This window comes from Lithobates pipiens, unplaced genomic scaffold (genome assembly GCF_037356315.1).
Source record: "Lithobates pipiens isolate NorthernLeopardFrog02 unplaced genomic scaffold, aLitPip1_a1.2 Scaffold_18, whole genome shotgun sequence".
NCBI classification, from domain to species: domain Eukaryota; kingdom Metazoa; phylum Chordata; class Amphibia; order Anura; family Ranidae; genus Lithobates; species Lithobates pipiens.
In genome coordinates this window covers 487442704-487463659 of record NW_027507758.1, presented here as the reverse complement: position 1 = coordinate 487463659, position 20956 = coordinate 487442704, and the positions used below count along the sequence as shown (strand labels likewise).

The 20956-nt window shown below is 42.8% G+C and overlaps 1 protein-coding gene across 1 annotated transcript in view; it reads left to right on the top strand.

Annotated features, from left to right (window-relative positions):
• The first annotated feature begins 1712 nt into the window (after positions 1-1712).
• Positions 1713-20956, top strand: part of DAW1 (dynein assembly factor with WD repeats 1) — a 95878-nt gene continuing 76634 nt past the window's right edge. Inside the window, exons 1-3 of the mRNA XM_077488508.1 lie at positions 1713-1810; positions 9348-9420; positions 15345-15489. Coding sequence (XP_077344634.1) covers positions 1771-1810; positions 9348-9420; positions 15345-15489 — 258 coding nt within the window. The 5' untranslated portion in view covers positions 1713-1770. The remainder of the gene's footprint in view (positions 1811-9347; positions 9421-15344; positions 15490-20956) is intronic.

The window sequence follows — 20956 nt, the reverse complement described above, 5'->3', positions numbered from 1 at the left end:
CTGCATGCATTCCACCACAGATCCATCACCCATCACACGGGGTGGCTGTTGGCCATGGCACACTGTGACACGGACAGCAGTAGCTCAGTCATATGTGTGCCCCAGAGCATATAGCTCACCGGCCGCCCCTGGAGCAGAAGGGGCATGTTGTGGCCGTCCCAGCACGTAGCTAGGGTCTGCTCACACTCGATGGCCAGGCTGGGGAGACTACAAGGATCTATATTATCCAGCCTGTCACCCAACCCGGCTGTTGATTGTAGATCACAGGATCAAAATTGCAGAAAAAATTAAAAAATTCCCAGGACCAATGGTCCCCTCAGGGAGCCAGGTCCTTCTCCTACACTAGGCACAAAAAAACTGAGCTGCAGGAAGCAGGGTGAGGGGTTATAGCCAGAGGGATCGCCCCCTGGGCGGTGCTGTGCAGTCTGTTTTTACATGTTTTACATGTTCTGCCTAGTCCTCTCCTGAAGGTGGCGTGATAACCCTAAGGTCAAGAATTAAAGGAGCTGTGTCCATCAATGAACGAAAGAGAAAAGCTGCTTTTACAGGCATTTGAGCTTCTAGTTCAGCTTGAAGAAGCATGTGCTTTTTTGAGCTCTTGTGCATGTTTTCTTTGAGCTTCTTCAAACTCCTTTGAGCTTTTTTGAGCATAAGCTTTTTTTTCCCCACAAACCCTCCTAGAGTATTTTCCTAACCACTGTATAAACATAACAAAACGCTGGAACAAACGTTTTTGCGCCTTTTCGAGCTTCTTTGAGCTCTTTGCGGCACTAGCTCATCTCAAAAACATGAGTTTGGTGGGTTTTGTTTTCTGCCTGTAGAAGCATATGCCTAAAAAAGGCCTGAAAAATGCCTGAAAAAGCCATAATGTGCATGGATACATTGGCTAACATGGATGGGGAGTTTCCAGGCAGAAAGAATAAGAGCTCCAGTAAAGCGCCTCTTATGCCTCCCCAGTGTGAAAGCCTGTGTGCTTTCATACTGGGGCGGTGCGCTTGTGGGAGGGGAAAAAAACTTCTGCAAGCAGCATCTTTGGGAGCGGTTTGGGAGCGCTGTATACACTGCTCCCAAACTGCCCTGCCCATTGGAATGAATAGGCAGCGCTGCTGAAGCCGCAACACTGGCACTTTTAACCCCCTGTTAACCCCTTCTTTGGGGTTAAAAGCACCCGCTCCCACTCACAAAGCAGCTCTGCAGCGGCACTAAGACGAGCGGTGCTTTACTGTGACCGAGGGGCTGTCTAGGTGGTAAAGGACTCTTAAGCTGCACTGTTTATGAGGCAAGTGCCCCAATACTTTTGGTAATATAGTATATTTTCTGTGTGTAGGTTTAGCCAAGGTCACCGCACGTGTGTGAATGAGCGCTGTGAGGTAATTTATTGTGGTAAGTTGTTTTTATCACATAATGGTGGACATCACAGAAGGTGTGAAGTATTTTTGTGCCCTCAGATATCAAAAGTGACACTTATCTGGGAGATTATCCTGGATATTCAATACTAATGCTTCATGCAGAACATTTATTCAGTTCATGATTTGCATCACTATTATACACGTACTAGCACTTTTCTTTTCACCTTGTTTCGAACCTTTTCTTTATACACACTCTTCCAACCCAGCACACCACCCCACCTCTCCCAAATCCCACTACTTTACACCTCGCATGTTATTGCTCTACAAGTGCGCATGCGTCCTGAAAATAAACACCGCGCCTGCGTGGAAGCAATGTTTCCTGTATCTATGGTAACCAGAGTTCGGGCAGCGAGGAAGAAAGATGCGGCTGAGAAGGTTTCTGCTCCGGTATTATCCGCCAGGTGAGGACGGGAGGGAGGGAAGGAAAGTAAACGTTTGGCTCGATAAAAGTGATTTAGAAGCTGTCTGGCAGGCTGGCCGATTTTGTGGTTGATCAGATGCCTGTATTAATAGAGAGCTCAGGGATCAGCCTGGAGGGCCAATGCAGAGAGAAGTCCAATTCTTGTTATTTGTTCTTTATTCTCATATGGAAAGCACAGTCATATGTCAGCAGAAGCATCAAGGGGTTCATTGTACGGGGTACAATATGGGGTCTGATGGGGGTTGTGAGACACACTCTGTAGAATGTACAGAGCTTTTCATGTGGTCTTATGTAATGTTCAAGGACGAGCCTACCTTAATAAATGCACCCCCATTCAAGGAAGAGCCCACCTTAATAAATGCACCCCCATTCAAGGAAGAGCCCACCTTAATAAATGCACCCCCATTCAAGGAAGAGCCCACCTTAATAAATGCACCCCCATTCAAGGACGAGCCCACCTTAATAAATGCACCCCCATTCAAGGACGAGCCCACCTTAATAAATGCACCCCCATTCAAGGAAGAGCCCACCTTAATAAATGCACCCCCATTCAAGGAAGAGTCCACCTTAATAAATGCACCCCCATTCAAGGAAGAGTCCACCTTAATAAATGCACCCTCATTCAAGGAAGAGTCCACCTTAATAAATGCACCCCCATTCAAGGAAGAGCCCACCTTAATAAATGCACCCCCATTCAAGGACGAGCCCACCTTAATAAATGCACCCCCATTCAAGGACGAGCCCACCTTAATAAATGCACCCCCATTCAAGGAAGAGCCCACCTTAATAAATGCACCCCCATTCAAGGAAGAGTCCACCTTAATAAATGCACCCCCATTCAAGGAAGAGTCCACCTTAATAAATGCACCCCCATTCAAGGAAGAGTCCACCTTAATAAATGCACCCCCATTCAAGGAAGAGACCACCTTAATAAATGCACCCCCATTCAAGGAAGAGCCCACCTTAATAAATGCACCCCCATTCAAGGAAGAGCCCACCTTAATAAATGCACCCCCATTCAAGGAAGAGTCCACCTTAATAAATGCACCCCCATTCAAGGAAGAGTCCACCTTAATAAATGCACCCCCATTCAAGGAAGAGTCCACCTTAATAAATGCACCCCCATTCAAGGAAGAGACCACCTTAATAAATGCACCCCCATTCAAGGAAGAGACCACCTTAATAAATGACCCCCATTTAAGGTAGAGTCCAACTTAATAAATGCACCCCCATTCAAGGAAGAGCCCACCTTAATAAATGCACCCCCATTCAAGGAAGAGTCCACCTTAATAAATGCACCCCCATTCAAGGTAGAGTCCACCTTAATAAATGCACCCCCATTCAAGGAAGAGACCACCTTAATAAATGCACCCCCATTCAAGGAAGAGACCACCTTAATAAATGACCCCTATTCAAGGTAGAGTCCAACTTAATAAATGCACCCCCATTCAAGGAAGAGTCCACCTTAATAAATGCACCCCCATTCAAAGTAGGGTCCACCTTAATAAATGCACCCCCATTCAAGGTAGAGTCCACCTTAATAAATGCACCCCATTCAAGGTAGAGTCCACCTTAATAAATACACCCCCATTCAAGGAAGAGTCCACCTCAATAAATGCACCCCCATTCAAAGTAGGGTCCACCTTAATAAATGCACCCCCATTCAAGGAAGAGTCCACCTTAATAAATGCACCCCCATTCAAAGTAGGGTCCACCTTAATAAATGCACCCCATTCAAGGTAGAGTCCACCTTAATAAATGCACCCCCATTCAAAGTAGGGTCCACCTTAAGAAATGCACCCCATTCAAGGTAGAGTCCACCTTAATAAATGCACCCCCATTCAAAGTAGGGTCCACCTTAATAAATGCACCCCCCATTCAAGGTAGAGTCCACCTTAATAAATGCACCCCATTCAAGGTAGAGTCCACCTTAATAGATGCACCCCCATTCAAGGTAGAGTCCACCTTAATAAATACACCCCCATTCAAGGTAGAGTCCACCTTAATAAATACACCCTCATTAATAAAATAAAACGTGTGCATGTGTTAGATATTTGCATGAAAGTCTGCAGACTGCAGAGCATTGCAGCCTGTGATCAGTGGGGTGATTTACATGCAAATAGATTGTGCATTTGGAAGTGTTTAGTGAATGAGGCTTCACTTTGTAAAGAATACCCTAGGAAAAGGGGAAAACAGCATTTTTGTTTGCACATGATTGATGAAAATCATCAGAGCTTTCCCTCATTTACAAAGTCCTGGAGCAATTGCACTTGCAGAGTGCACAGTCTGTTTACCTTCAGTAAATTAACACCATTGCATGTCTCTTTTGCATTAAAATCCTGCCCGTTTGCCATTTCTTTCTTGCTTAAAGTGTTACTAAACCCACAACAGTGAAATCAGTCTGTATATGCAGTAAAGCATGCTTGTTCTACTCACTGTGGAACCTAAGGGGTTAATCATCTACATTGTGTACAAAGGCTGTTTGATCCTGTCTTCTCTGATTCTCCACTTCTTCAACTGTCCCCAATAAATTTCCTGATAATTCAGAGCCTTGGAGTCACTCTGCACATCCTCAGTTTGGTGTGTATTACTAGAGAGTTTGTTTTTTTCTTGGGAGAGTGCATGTGATCAGCACAGGGCCAATCAGCACTGTCCAGATAGAGGGTCAGGGCTTTTGCATCCTGATAGGACAGCCAGTGCAGAATGAAAACTCCTCCTACAAGCTTTAACCAGGCACTGATAGAAGTCACAGAACTGCTGATGAGAAAAGGTATTTTTGCGGTTTATATTTACTAAATAATTGCATTTCCATGTTCTGTGTACTGTGGGAGACCAGATATAGTGAATGCAGAGTCCTTTGTTTATTAACACTTTAAACTTCCACTTTAAGCATTGTTGTATCTCTTTTGGGGACTTTTGAGCACATTTTGACACATTTTCTTCATCTTTGAGCCTTTTGGAGATGCATGAAAATTGTATCTATTTTTAGATTCTTGGCTTAATTGTTCAATCTATTTCTAGACACTGCACTCAACAGTTTGATCTATTTTTAGATCTCGGGCTCAACTGTTCTTATTTTTAAGGCTGGGTTCACATCTAATACTGATGCGGCTCAGGGAAGGGGTCCAGTGCGTCCCTGCTCTCCATTTCAGGGACAAATCAGGCCCAATTTTTGCCCTAATTCTGACCTGAAACAGAGCCAAAGATGCACAGGACCCCTGTGCAATGTAGGAAAAAAGAAAGAAAAATACTGCGCTGGCCTAACAGACAAACAAACACAAAGTAAATTATTCTAAATGCCTGGAAGCAGCGATTATTCAGATGTGATACACACCCATAAGACACGAAAATTACAACCGCGCTCTCCCATATAGTAAACCCTAACAAAATTCAGCCACCGTCTACTGTGACTGCCAAAAATAATAAGAAAAATAATAAGCAAATAAAAATCAATCGTGATACATATACGAAATTAATGCATATACAATATATAAACAGTTTCACTCAAAAAATAAATATTAAATATCGAATAAATAAATAGATGGCAAAACTCATTGAAATGTCAAATAAATAAATACAAACAAATAAATACATATGATTAATAAACTTATAAGGTGCTTAAAGATAGAAATGTGCAAACATCAATAAATAAATAAATTAAAAAACTTGCCCAATAAAGTGCTCTCAGAAAGAAGAAAAATAAGTGCAACAGTCCATTGGATTGAAGATATTCCTCCAGTTAAGCTCTGTATATAGTATAGGCTTCCTTCACCACCACTGTGCTGGTTAACAATCTGAATGCACGCTTACCAAACCATAAAGAGATCTGAGCATATATCATTTCCCAAGGGACCATCAAATCAGGACAGCATCAAACCCTTCCAAACGACCTCCAATAACAGGATCGCTCATAGAATGTGGATAAGAGAAACTCCCATAGCGTAAATCCACTTACAAAACATTTTATTAAGTCATAAAAAACATACTCACAAACAAACCAATTAAAACAGCGTTAAATGCCGGCCGGCAAAACGGGCGCCCAATAGTCACGTGATGGCGTCAACACATTGAGAGACTGTGCAATGTGCTCCGTGGCCGCCCCAGAGATGTGTTAACCTGGCTCCATTCAGAGCTGGTCACAATCTACTATCATGCAAATTGGATGTGGGGAAAAACACATTCCAATTCGCACTGGCCTAAATCCTGGGCCCAACAGTTCCATCTACACTATATTACCAAAAGTATTGGAACGCCTACCTTTACACGCACGTGAACTTTAATGGCATCCCAGTCTTAATCTGTAGGGTTCAATATTGAGTGGGTCCACCCTTTGCAGCTTTAACAGCTTCAACTCTTCTGGGAAGGCTGTTTTAGGGTTTAGGATTGAAAAAGTTTGTATTGTAATTTTAACAGATATCACACTGAACAACATGAGGAGTTACATTCCATGTATTGTGACTCCATTACATCCCTGATACCGCCTACACTGTGGCCTCTCTACACCCCTGATACCTCTAGCACTATAGTCACCCAAGCTACCCCAAGCTTTGCTACCCCCTATACATCCCAGATCCCCCCTCAGCACCGTTTTCCCCCATACACCCTTAATATCCCTCAGCACCATTATTCCATCCCATTCAAAGCCCTTCGGTGCAAACAGTGCTGGACAGCTGGGCACACCATAAGACCATCCACAATGCTACTTCTGCAGGTGGGCTCTCAGTGCTGTCAACTCAGCAGCACCCACTCCAGCTCCTACCACCTTCAAGTCCTGAGAATTCAAGCTGCATAGAGTGGGGTCAGAGCATCACTGGTGCTTTCCGGCCCTGCCACTCACTTCTGGCTGTGAAATAATAGGTGTCATTCTGCCATCATGGGGCCCCTAATTTCGGGGCAGCGTAGGCTCAAGGACCAGCTGCTTTGGGGAAAGTGCAGGGGTCCCTGGGCAGTGCCCATGTGTGCCCACTCATTAAGACAGCCCTGTATGGTGGCAGCATTGGGATTGCTAGACATTTTTGGTTGTCTTTTTGAGTGCTTGTTGGGGCAAGTTTACACTACATGCGTTACTTACTGTGCCCTTCACAGTTCTACCTCCTTGACAAGGAAAATTGCCTTGTGTCCTTTGTGATCGGTTCACACTACTATGATCCACTGGTGCGTTCTAAAAAAAAGTAAGGCATGCATTGGGAAAAAATGCAAAAGGGAAAGGATATGTAAAAGCGCTGCAACAACTCAATCAAGATGCCCCACATTTTTTGGATGCTTCTACCTCTCTTGATGCAGTAACTGGTTGAGTGCCACAATGAAATGAGATGGTTTAGAGTTTTCGATTTTCTTATTTAGAATAGCATAATGAACATTTTCATTCTGAAGCTGCTGAATGCTGGTGGGAGGGAGAGGAGGAGAAGTCGGCTTTCAGCAGTTGCAGGAGCAAAATGGAGGGGGTATTTTTTTGTATATGCTGCTCCTCTTGTCCAAGTGAAAAACAGAATTAGAGGTCGACCGATATGGGTTTCTCTCTGGCCGATGCCGATATTTAGAAATCATGGCGGCCGATAGCCGATATATGATGCCGATTTTTTTGGGCCGATATGTTAGGCCGATTTTATTTATTTATTTTTTTCCTTTTTTATTATATTATTATTTTTTTTAATCCCCCTTGATCTAACACACCTTTCCCACTGGGGCGTTTTTCAGGCGCTTTTGGGCTAAAAATAGTGTCTGTAAAGTGCCTGCAAAATGGCTCCCCTGCAGTCTGTGTGAAAGACAGAGTGCTTTCACACTGAGGCGATGCGCTGGCAGGATCTTAAAAAAAAAAGTCCTGCAAGCAGCACATTTGGAGTGGTGTATACCGCTCCTCCACCACTCCTGCCCATTGATATGAATGGGCACCACTGCCGAAGCGCATGCAATGCGATTTGGCAGCAGTGCTTCATGGGCGCATTTAACCTCTTCCTTGGCCGCTAGCTGGGTTATATGTGCCCCACTAGCAGCCAAATAGCAGCGCTAAAATGATGGTAAAGAGCCGCTAAAACTTGCGTTTTACCATCAACGCCTGCCCGCTCCAGTGTGAAAGCAGTCTTCATAAGTGATACAGAAAATTTCTTACATTTAAACATTAAACAAAACAAACCTCCAATCAGTTTACTTGTATGTTTGATTTAGATTAAAAAAAAAAACTATATATTAAATAAAAACAGGTAGTCAAAACTTTTGGACAAAAAAAAAAAAAAAAAAGTGGGCTAACTTTACTGTTTTTATTTTATTTTTATTTTTTAAATAGTGTATTTTTTTCCCCAAAAAAATGCATTTGAAAGACCTCTGTGCAAATGCCGTGTGGCATAAAATATTGCAACAACCGCTATTTTATTCCCTAGGATCTCTGCTAAAAAAATATATATAATTTTTGGGGGGTCTAAGTGATTTTCTGGCAGAAAATACAGGATTTTTACTTGTAAGCAACAAGTGTCAGAAAAGATTTAGTCTTTAAATGGTTAAACTGAGAACTTCCACACACAGAGATGACTTCATTCATTCAGAAGTGTAAACATTGTATCATTTTGTTCTTTTCTTGGCAGTCTGCCCAGAGAGGAGGAAAGACGTTTCTATGACGACTCAGGCAACTTACACTGACTTCTATACAGAAGTCATTCAAAGTCCCACTGCAGTTCTAAATCGGCTTTTTATCAGCACAATCGACCGATGCCGATTATTTAAAAAACGGCAAATATCGGCCGATATATCGGTCGACCTCTAAACAGAATGTGACAGGGAGGCCACATGGGCCCCCTGGAGCATAGGACAGAATCACCATTGCAACCCCTTGTGGGGGGTTTAGTAAAAACACGTCTCAACTTTGCGACTTTAACCCCCCCCTCCCCAAACTGCACATGTAAACAAGCCCTTGCTGTCCTGAGCCCCTACAAGGCTGCTTTTACACTAATGCGCTGCAGTTTACCCACACTTTCCTGTGTGTTAGCTGCAGCTGCCATAGTCTCGTATTATATCATGTGGGTGTAGTACACTTTCTGATTGTGCACCAAAACGCCTGCATTTAGGAGTTTTGGTGTGCTTTCAGAAAGTGCACCAAGCTGGCAGGATATGATGGAAGTGCTTCCTTGGTTTGAAGTTGAGGGCCACATCAGAGGGCTCTGAAGGCCACATGTGGCTCGTGGGCCCAAGGTGAGCTCATCAGCATGCACTGAAAATGTAAACAGTTTACTTTTAGTTTGATAGCCCTTTACCATAAATGAAATCATATTGCGTGATTGTGAGGCCCAAACGCTAGCCGGATCAGAAATGTTTTTGTCTATGATGCACACAGGCTCAGAGCAGCAGTGACTCCATTCATTGGGGACATATGCAATCTGCTGATTAAGTCGTTTGTCCTGTTGTTTGTTGAACAGCTGATTCCTAGACAGCATAAAACACAGAGGAGTATATACAATGCAAACATTGTGTGAGGTGTAAAATAATGACTAATAACTTTTTCTTGGGGGGGTTATTTTTTTCTTCAGGGATCATTTTGGAGTATGAAAAAGGTGGAGAGCTGAAGACCAAGTCCATTGATTTACTGGAACTTTCTCCTGAGTAAGTGATCATACCTTAGTCCATCTATTCGCCCAGATTTATCATTGTTCTCCAGTGTAAATACACACATTTGTAGGGGAATGGGATGAAATCTCACCAGACTATCCTCTTCTATTCAAATTGTTTCCATGGGAACAGTTAGTACAGATCGTCGTATGGGCCGTCACTTTTTTACTTTATAGGACATCTTCTTTTTAGTGTCATATGCACTACCATATCTGAATATAACAGCAAAGTATGGGCAGCTGTACAAATTAAGGTGGTATTAAACCCAAAAACTAAATGGGAAATATTGAAGTTACAAATAGAAAGAAGCAACTGATTGATGTTGGTGGCTGCATTCGTTTTCAGGCTTCTTTCCTTTATTTTCACCAGGTGATCTGACCAGTAAAGCCCCATACACACTATCAGATTTTCTGCAGATTTTTTCCTTCAGATTTACCAAAATCATATAATATGAGGTCAAACCTTAGGAGTTTCAATTTGTATGCAATCAGGCAGGCCCTCGCACTACATGGTTTTGGTAAATTTGAAGACAAAAATCAGCAGAAAATCTGATAGTGTGTGTGGGGCTTCAGTCTGATATTTTTCAACATCCTTTACCAGAACAAGCTGTCCAGACAATGTAGCAGTTATAGAGTTTAGACAAACCATTTACCACTGACGGGTCCTTACTATCATCAGCTTCTATTAATTTATGTAAAAGTTTTATCCCGAAAAAAAAACTGGTGCTGTGACTGCTTTAAACATGTTAACTGGTGTTCGGCTTCAATATGTTAGTCAAATACATCTAAAGCCTGGTACGCACTAGTACCTTCTTATTGTTCAACCTAGCGGGCTGAACGTAAAGAAACCTGAAGAGCTCAGGTGGACCTGCTGGACTAACAATCAATAAATGTTAGTACAGTGGCTTCCCCTGCTGAGCTGTTGTGTTGTGACAGGGGGACGACCCCCTATTCCCCCCCCACCAGCACACCGGTCAATGCTCTCAGTTGATCGGCAGACCTTCTATGGTCATGCCCTTTTGACAGAAGGTGGCTGGCTTCTGTCGACCCGGCTGCTGTACACACAGGTCGAATGTTGGCCAGATTCTATTGAACCGGCCGATGCCATCCAATATTTGGCCCGTGTGTTGTGTACTGCCCTTAAGTCTGACAGTCTAACACTATGCTTTCCCCAGTCTGACAGTGCTAGTGTCCAAAGGTGTCACCTTTGCTGCTCCTGATCCAGAGCAGAGACACAATAAGACAGGAGGTGTGCTACTAGCTGGAAAAAGCCTAAAAAAGAAAACTAATGCAGCCACCACATCCAATAATTTATAAGTTGCAATATATTAAATTTTTGTTTCTGTGTTTAATGCCGCTCACTTGTTAAATGCCATTACTTGACTTACATTGAGCATAGGGCAAAGGCTTTCCACAGCATTTCATTTGCAAAGGCTTTCCAGGTTTTTTTTTTTTTTTTTGTTCAGAATTCTTTATTTATATTCAATAATAATTCAACATCACTATACATCCAAAGTATTACCAGACATCCCACAACCCCCCCCCCCCCCCAAAAAAAGAAATGTATACACTTTACAAATTTAAGTCCAGCTTAACTAAATATTAGCAATTGCAGCCTATGGCTCTCTAATATGTCTTCTCAACTGATTTTCCTTAAATTATAAAACCCTATTAAGATAGAAATGTATGCTTATTATTCAGTTTTCCCTTTTTTCTCTTTCCCTCTTTAAAAGAACACTACCACCACCCAAACACAAAAAAAAAAAAAAAAAAAGACGATGTGCAAATAATACAAATTCTATCTTTTTGAGTTTGAGTGAAGTTGGTTTGTAAACCCCTTTCCCATCATTTAAGGAAAGGAAGGTCCTTTGGTAAATTAGCCAGAGTTAACAAGGAGTAGGAATGAGATAACCAATGTCTCATTGACTTTCCTTCAAGACAGGTCTGTTCAAACTTGGTCAGGTCTCTTATCTCAGAAAGCTTCTCTGATATATTATGGAGATACTATGCACCCAGCTTAACACAGTGAAGGAAATCCAAAAATGTCAGAGAAATTGATTACTATTTCACTGCTTGTCATCGACCAATTTTCTTGAACAGAATGCAACAAAAGGGAAGAGCTCCGACAAATAAGTATATCAAATTTAGGATCATTCATTCCTGATTGAAAGCATGGGTTACCCAAAATTGGGGGCTCAGGGGAGGTGAAAGGTCCGTATGTGTAGAGGATGTTTGTTGGTTTTCACTTCTGAGCTTCCTCATTGCCATTTGCCAGTGGTCCAATAACTTTGGTGCTCTTAGTTTCCATTACTGCAAGGTGTTTCCCTGTGTTTAACGTGTCCCTGTTGGTTTTTAATAATTGTATGCTTTTTTGTACGTAAACGTTTTTTTTAAAGTGGTTTTAAACCCAAAACCACAAATGTAATATATTGCAGCTTACTAAACATTAGATATGATGGCTGCATTCATTTTCTTTTTCTAAGGCTTTTTTCCCTGTATTTTCACCTGGTGATCTGGCCAGTAATACACTATGGGGGTCATTTACTAAAACTGGGCATGATGGGGTGGTGATGTCACACGGTGCAGGGCCTCCGGATGAAGTCATAGAATGGCCACGCCTCATGGCTATTTAAGTAGAGGCAAACGCTGAAGCTAACATTTGCAGCAGGAACTAGCGTCGAGAGAAGAACCGGCAGAGGAAGAAGACAGTGGAGAGAAAAAAAAACAGAGGAAGAACCAGCAGAGGCAGAAGACATCAGCACAGTGAAGAACCAGAGGGAAGAACCAGAGGAAGAAGACATCAACGCAACAAGAAGAACCAGAGGATGGAGACATCGCTGGAGGGAAAAGAGACGCTGGAGCTGAGTTAATAAAGGACTTTGTCAAAAACCTGTGTGCTGGTTTTATTTCTTTTTGACACTTTTTTTTGGAAGAATGAGTAGGGGTACAATGTATCCATATACATTCCCATAGAGTGGGGGACCAGGATTTGGGGGCCCCCCTTGTTAAAGGATGCCTCCAGATTCTGATAAACCCCTCGCCCGCAGACCCCGACAACCACCGCCCAGGGCTGTCAGGAATAGGCCCTTGTCCCTCCCCTTTCCTGACCTGCCAAGCTGCATGCTTGGATAAGGATCTAATATGGAGCTTGGGGGTGACCGCACTCCGTTTGTTTTTTACAATTTTGGTGTGGGGGTTCCCCTTAAAATCCACAGCAGACCGAAGAGTCTGGTATGGGCTTGGTGGGACCCCATATAGTTTTATTTTGGCATGGGGTTTCCCCTCAAGATCCATACCAGACCCAAAGAGCCTGGTATGAAATTGGGGTTCAATCCAATGCCATTTTTTGTAAATTTTGGCATGGGGGTTCCCCTTCAAGATCCTCAGAGCAAAAGTCTCATGCCAAAGTCAGATCAGTCAAGATGATGATCCAACTTTGATCCAACTTTAAGTAAATTCAATAGGCAGAAGTAGGACAAAAGTTGGACCGACTTGTGTCGAACAAGTTAAGATGGCTCTCATAGGGAACCATTGATTTATACATACGGCATGTGCTCCCAAAGTCGGAGCATATGTCGTACCAGTGTGAATCCGGCCTTGAGGAAGAACATTTGTTGAATGAACAAAAACACTGAAAAGGTTCCATCGTTATGGAGCCTCTGATAACTTATCCGATGATGGTCTTGTAAACTACAACAAGGCTGCCATGAACAAGCTGTCACTCAGACTATGCAGTAGTTTGGTTATGCAAGGGGTAACACGAGAGTGATGACAAACATGGATGTGTAGGGTGCTGCAAAACATCTTAAACCATTTCTGGTTCATTAATTTTGTCTATAAAAACTGGTTTATACCTTTAATTGCATGTTTACCAGGGTTATATTGGGGGTCAGAAATAAAGGTTTTTGTCAGTTTGACATTTTTGGGACTGCAAACTGGGTGGGCTGAATTTCTTGTTAGGAGAACTGGTCAATGTTAGCTGGTATCACAGCAGTACCACCAAATACATTTATTTAAAAAATCGTTTTTGCAGAACAAGAGACAAAAATGTTACAACCAGTGACCTCTACTAGCCAAAAACAGCAAACACGTGGATGAAGGAAATTTAGAAAAGAATCAAAGGACAATGACACAAAAAATGACACTTCATTGTAATTATTTGCATATCAGTGCACACCCCCTAGGAATCACTCCAATTGCTGCACCACTCACCAGATACTTTACTCCTATATACACATACAAAAAACGATTTTAGCTTGAGCGATCACCCCTCCTATTCTTTACACGGCACTATTCACTCATTAAAATGCGGACAGGTTGCATTTTAGAGCAATGCACTGTTACACACATGTACAAAACATTGGAGTTTATTTACTAAAGCTAGAGAGTGCAAAATTAGTCACAGCTCTGCAGCTTCTAACCTCAGCGTGTTCAATTGAGCTTTGCCAATAAAAACTGGACGCTGACTGGTTTCTCTGCAGAAGTGTAACTTATTTTGCACTCTCTAGCTTTCTATTAAATAAACCCCAATGTGTTGTGAAAAAAGCATATAGAAAACCATAACTTTCAATGGCATTGTTTTACTAAAGGCAAATAGACTGTGCAGTTGCACTCAACAAGGTAATTTTTTTTCAGAGCTTTTTAAATGAGGGGAAGCTCTGCTAACTTCCAACATCCAATCATGTGCTGTTTTTTTTCCTTGCATATGATTGGGTATTCTTTGCAAAGTGAGGCTTCACCTCATTTACTAAGCTCGGGCGCAAATTCCCTTGCAAAGTGCACAGTCTATTTGCCTTTGGTAAATCAACCACCCCCACCTTGAGGGGGATTTACTAAAACTGCTGCACACAGATTGGTTACTATGCACAGCTGCACCAGCTATAGTAAATCCCCCCCTGTGTGCCCTTGCAGTGACCTGAGTCGAACCTGTGCAGAAAAGCACAAGTCACTACACACAGGGGGTTATTTACGAAAGGCAAATCCACTTTGCACTGCAAGTGCACTTGGAAGTGCAGTCGCTCTAAATCTAAGGAGTAGATCTGAAATGAGGGGAAGCTCTGCTGATTTTATCATCCAATCATGTGCAAGCTAAAATTCTGTTTTATATTTTCCTTTCCACCTGCCACCATCGCCTGCCACCAGATGCAGATTGTCACTTGTCACAAGTTGCGGATTGTCACTTGCCACGTCACCTGTCACAAGTTGCGGATTGTCACTTGCCACGTCACCTGTCATACATTGCAGATTGTCCACTTGCCACGTCACCTGCCACCTGTTGTGGATTGTCCACTTGCCACGTCACCTGCCACCTGTTGTGGATTGTTTACTTGCCACGTCACCTGCCACCCGTTGCGGATTGTCCACTTGCCACGTCACCTGCCACAAGTTGCGGATTATCACTTTCCTGCTAAGGTGGGGAATGGGGATTGTCACGTCTGTTTCCCAGTCTGAGTCAGGCAGCAGAGAGATGATGTAATCTCTCTGCTGCCTGCACAGTGAGGTGAGGGCGCAACTGCCAGTTTGCAAAGCGGGCATCGGGTGGTGGGAGATGATGTCATCTCTCTGCTCCACCACCCGCTGATTGGCCACCCACCCACCGAGCCTCCATGCAACCCCCCCCCCCCCCCCTGCTGCGTCACACAGCTACGTCCACGGGTCGCTATGGTTCTGCCACTGCTTCCAAGTGCACTTTCAGTGCAAAGTGTATTTTCCTTTAGTAAATAACCCCCACAGTGTGCAAATGCCCTAAAAGTATCACATGTTTGTTAACATTTTCCATGTGTAGAAATGTCCATAACCTCTAAGCAAGACCAATTTGCTTACTTTTGCATTTTACAATAATATTATTACACATTATGTACATTGGTAAATGTACTTGTTTTGATACAAATATGGCTTATTACTTTTTTCGCCATTTAGCACTAATGTGGATCTGCTAGTGGATGAAATACAGAAAGCTGAGCCTCTTATTACTGCCTCTCGTACCCAGCAAGTAAAACAACTCTTACTAAGATTGCAAGAAAAAATAGGACAACAAGACCACCATAAGTTTTATCTGTTCAAGGTAAGTGCCCACGTTTTTGTTGAACACCAGGTGAGCTTGGTGTGTGCTGGGTCATGCCTCTGCTCAGCATGGTGATATTTTCATGATTAATAAAAATATTTTTTTCATGCACAACATTACGATTAAAGTAAATCAGTACATTTCTACAATTCATGCTCGTTTCCACATGTTTTTTTCTTTAACCTCCCTGGCGGTATGATTAGTTCTGATTTTAGGTGCTGAAAGCGGTACAATTATTTTGCATGGAAATTTGGCGTTTTATATTGTAGGTCTGAAATTCTTAGGAATAACTCACTTAAATCTGCTCAAACCAAAGTCTAGCAGACATCCCGGGTATGATAAAATTTATAATATAATAAATAATGACAATAAATAATAATAAAAATTATTCAAAAATGTAATCAAATCCAAAAACACTGAAATTTGCTCATTTGCAGAATTGTTGCTGTCATTAGATTTAGTGTTTGATGACGAATTTCCCCACAAATCGCTATCGCTCAATTCTGCAAGTGATTATAATTTATTATCGCTGTTTTCTAGCTGGTCTAAAATCACTTTTGACATAAAGAGACACTTTTTGGTTGCTATGGACAATCTCCAAATTCCAGGCAGAAAAAAACAGTATTTATAATATAAAAGTGCATGCAGGGCACTGGACAGACCACTAGGGACAAAGGGGGTGTGTATTTTTTTTATACAGTACTGTAATCTGTAAGATTACAGTACTGTGTGTGTTTTGTGTGTTTTTACTTTTTTGAATTTGGCGCCGATCTCCGCTCCCATGCGTCGGAAAGTCGCAGGGAACGGAGCTCGGCGGCATTCGGGCACTGTGAATCGAGCGGAGGACAGCTCGATCACACAGCATGGAGGACATTGCTGGATCCAGGGAACAAGGTAAGTAACCTCTCCCTGTATCTAGCAATGCGATCCCGAGTCTGGCTCAGGGTTACCGCTCGTGGTACTGAAATCCCAACCCGAGCCAGACTCGGGATCACCGCTAGGGAGGTTAATGTTGCATTTTCACCCCCCTTGCTACCTGATCCTAAACTACCCCTCTCACAACTGCATTCTTAGCTGAGCAACACACCCACAGCCTGCTTTGTAGTTTACATTTTACAGTCCAAATTTTTCTCACCACTGACTGCACATGTACAGTGAGCCCCCTAGGATTGTTTACAGCCATCTCCCAAACCTGGAGAAGCCTCTATATTAAAAACACTCTAAAGTTGGCCATACACCAATAGCTCTTTGTTCGAAAACATTTGTTTTTGGAACATTCGATTTTTTTTAATAGTTAGTAACAATAAACTGAAGTTCATTTTGACTGTACTGATGAGAAAAGTCAAAAGAACAGAATCGATTTTTTTTTTATTAACCTCCCTGGCGGTAATCCCGAGTCTGGCTCGGGCTGGAATTTCAGTACCACGAGCGGTAACCCCGAGCCAGACTCGGGATCGCATCGCTGGATACAGGGAGTGTTACTTACCTTGTACCCTGGATCCAGCGATGTCCTCCGTGCTGTGTGTGCGAGCTGTCCCCCGCTCGATTCACACAGTGCCCGAGTGCCGTTCCCTGCGACGTTACGACACACGGGAGCGGAGATCGGCACCAAGTTCAAAAAAGTAAAAATACACAAAACACATACAGTACTGTAATCTTACAGATTACAGTACTGTATAAAAAAAATACACATCCCCTTTGTCCCTAGTGGTCTGTGCAGTGCCCTGCATGCACTTTTATATTATAAATACTGTTTATTCTGCCTGGAATTTGGAGATTGCATGCAAAATAATTGTACCGCTTTCAGCACCTAAAATCAGAAATAATCATACCGCCAGGGAGGTTAATGAATGAATTCCAATTGTGTTTTTTGTTTGAAAATAAATGTACACATTGTAATGAAACCTGTCTATATTACATCTGGGATTCCATTCAAATGGCAAGTCTGGATGAAATTTTTAGGGCTTTTGAAGGATCTTCACTGCATCTGAGCACCACAAACCAAAAACACTATTTCATTCATTTTTATTATTTAAAGCAAACGCCCCCATCCATCCATGCTTTATTTCAGGGATCTCCAAACTACAGCCCTCCATCTGTTGTGGAACTAAACATCCCATGAGGCATTGTAAAACTATAGTGTACAAGTAAGGGCACTAAGTGGCATTTCTGTCTGCTGCTTCATGCCTCTGCTATCAGCATAATTCACTTGTGACAAGTTTTCCAGATACCAAGAGAAAAATGGTGACAGGGGAGGCACCTTCAGCAGGTTGATAGCTTCAGCTCTGTTTCTGTGTGCTGTGTGAAAGGGTGTATGTCCCTTCCCACCAATCAGGTGACAGGTCACCTTTATTTATTGCTTTTATTTTAATTGTGAAATCATACCTTTTTTCTGGAGTCTTCTATCTGGTCTTGCAAGGTCACAGATCCTTTTGCACTTGCTTTATTGGGGACATGTACATATATATATATATATATAGTCAGTAGAGGGCGCTGTTGTTTTATAAATAGCTTACTATTACAAGTCAATGAGGAATTTAATGCTAAGAGGATGGATATAAAAAATAAAATAAATAAAAATAGCGCTAATATCTTAATTATCTCAGCTACAGGGAAAGCTTTAGAAGAGGTTACATTGTTATTTTAGCCTTATGTACATATGCATATGACTTCTGTTACAAGCACTGTCTATCTGGGAGCCTTCATGCCCTTTATCAGTTACGTTTCTGCAGTAACCTGCATATTTGATGTATGTTACTGCGTACGTTTATGCATATTTTGGCCATTTTTAACACATCATTTTCCTTCATGCGTTATTTCACATACGAAATATGAGAGAACGGTTGTTTGTTCTGTGCAGATATGGGATATGGCAGTGTGCCTTATGTTTCATTTACCGTATATACTCGAGTATAGGCCGACCCGAATATAAGCCGAGGCCCCCAATTTACCCCCAAAAAAACTGGCAAACTTATTGACTCGTGTATAAGCCGAGGGTGAGACATGCCTGTCCATCCCTGTGTGTGTGTCCGTCCATCCCTGTGTGTCCGTCCATCCCTGTGTGTCCGTCCATCCCTGTGTGTGTGTCCGTCCATCCCTGTGTGTCCGTCCATCCCTGTGTGTCCGTCCATCCATCCCTGTGTGTGTGTGTGTCCATCCATCCATCCCTGTGTGTGTGTGTGTCCATCCATCCATCCATCCCTGTGTGTGTGTGTGTCCATCCATCCATCCATCCCTGTGTGTGTGTGTGTCCATCCATCCATCCATCCCTGTGTGTGTGTGTCTCCATCCATCCATCCATCCATCCCTGTGTGTGTGTGTCTCCATCCATCCATCCCTGTGTGTGTGTGTCTCCATCCATCCATCCATCCCTGTGTGTGTGTGTATCCATCCATCCCTGTGTGTGTGTGTCCGTGTGTGTGTGTGTGTGTGTGTGTGTGTGTGTGTGTGTGTGTGTGTGTGTGTGTGTGTGTCCAGCCTACCTGTGTCCCGAGCCTGTGTCCCGTGCCTTGCCTCCTTGCCTCTGTCCCGTGCCGTGCCTTGCCTCCGTCCCGTGTCGTGCCTTGCCTCCGTCCCGTCCCGTGCCGTGCCTTGCCTTGCCTCCGTCCCGTGCCTTGCCAGGATCGCCGCTCTTCGTCGGCGCCTCGGCGGACATTCTACCATTCAAACGCCGCGCCTCCGCCTCCGCCTTCGCCTGTGATAGGCGGAACACTGAATTTCCCAGCAGCCTGTGTTCCGCCTATCACGGACATCGTCTCATCCTCGTCCGTAGTACGAGGATGAGACGATGTCCGTGATAGGCGGAACACAGGCTGCTGGGAAATTCAGTGTTCCGCCTATCACAGGCGAAGGCGGAGGCGGAGGCGCGGCGTTTGAATGGTAGAATGTCCGCTGTCTGTCTGCTCGACACGCTGATCGAGCAGGCAGACAGCGATGACTCGAGTATAAGCCGAGGGGGGCACTTTCAGCCTCAAAAAAGAGGCTGAAAATCTCGGCTTATACTCGAGTATATACGGTATATTATTACGGAGAATTGTTTGTAGTTTGTGTCAGTTTTGTAACTGCGCTGAAATGGTAAAATTCAGCATCCGCAGTGATACATCATTAAAGTCCTACAGATAAAGATGAATGGAAAGAAGGGAGCTTTGTGGCGTGGGTGAGATAATGAGAAGAAGGGAAGAATCAGGTTACACAGAAAGTATGGGAAACGTAAAGTGAAGGAGCTAAAAAAAAAAAAGAAAAAAAAAAAAAAAAGGGATTTATATGTCGAAGAATACCCAAAAATAGAAGAAAAGTGTAAAGGTATGAGCATAGAGAAAGTCCGTGAACAATGAGACACTGAGAATAAAAAGCAGACGGTGATGGAAACAAGGAGTATGGTGGTACATTAGAAGTGTCACCGGTTATCATTGTTTTGGGTTTTTGGTAAAAAATAAAGTGTTTTATATCACAGTGCAGCCTACAAAACCCAAAGGCTTTTCTGTGTACTTTTTTATTTACAGGTGCATCTCATAAATCTAAAATATCATCAAAAAGTTAATTTATTTCAGTAATTCAATTCACAAAGCGAAACTCACATATTTTATATAGATGCGTTACACAGAGTGATATATTTCAAGCATTTTTTTTTAATTTTGATGATTATGGCTTTACAGCTAGTGAAAACCCAAAATTCAGTATCACAGCTCCCGCTGCTGTGTAAGCCAATGAGGAGAGCGAGACCCGGGAGAGCCGCTGTTCTCATGCACATTGCTGGATCGAGATGGGGCTCAGGTATGTTTAAGGGGGGTGGGGGGGAGTAGTCATGTGAAAAAAAAAAAAACAGAATAATGTGGATAATGCTCAACTCCTCCCTCTACAGAATTTTTTTTTTTTGAAAAAAATATATATAAAGGATTCTGAAATCGGGTAAATAACCCAAAGTCTTATCATATCTCCTGAGGAAAGGGGGGTGAGGACAAATGTGAGCATGAGACTACCCCCGTTAATGTACAAACATTTTACTTTTATTGCAAGAATATATATTAAAAAAAAAAACACATATCACAAGACATATTAAAACATTTTCCGGCCAGCCTGCTCCTATCATCAATGTAAATTTGAATGTCTGGAAATAAGTGGGCCTATCAATCAATCTAAATCAGGGATAGGCAACCTTTTGAGCACAGGTTGCCAAAAAATGTTTTCAAAGAAATTGAGCGTGCCGATTTTATAACAAAAAAATGTCAACTTCACACTCTCAATCACGAAAAGGATTTTTTATAAACAAAATGCTGTAAACTACTTTAGTAGTGAGAAATTAACATTCTGTACTCTCACACCTCAGATCAGCCCCAATTCCTGCTCCCTAACACCTCAGATCCCTGTCCCCCTGCAAATCTGTTTCACCACTGTACCCCCCTGCTCATCTGCCCCACCACTGTACCCCCCTGCTCATCTGCCCCACCACTGTAACCCCCTGCACAAC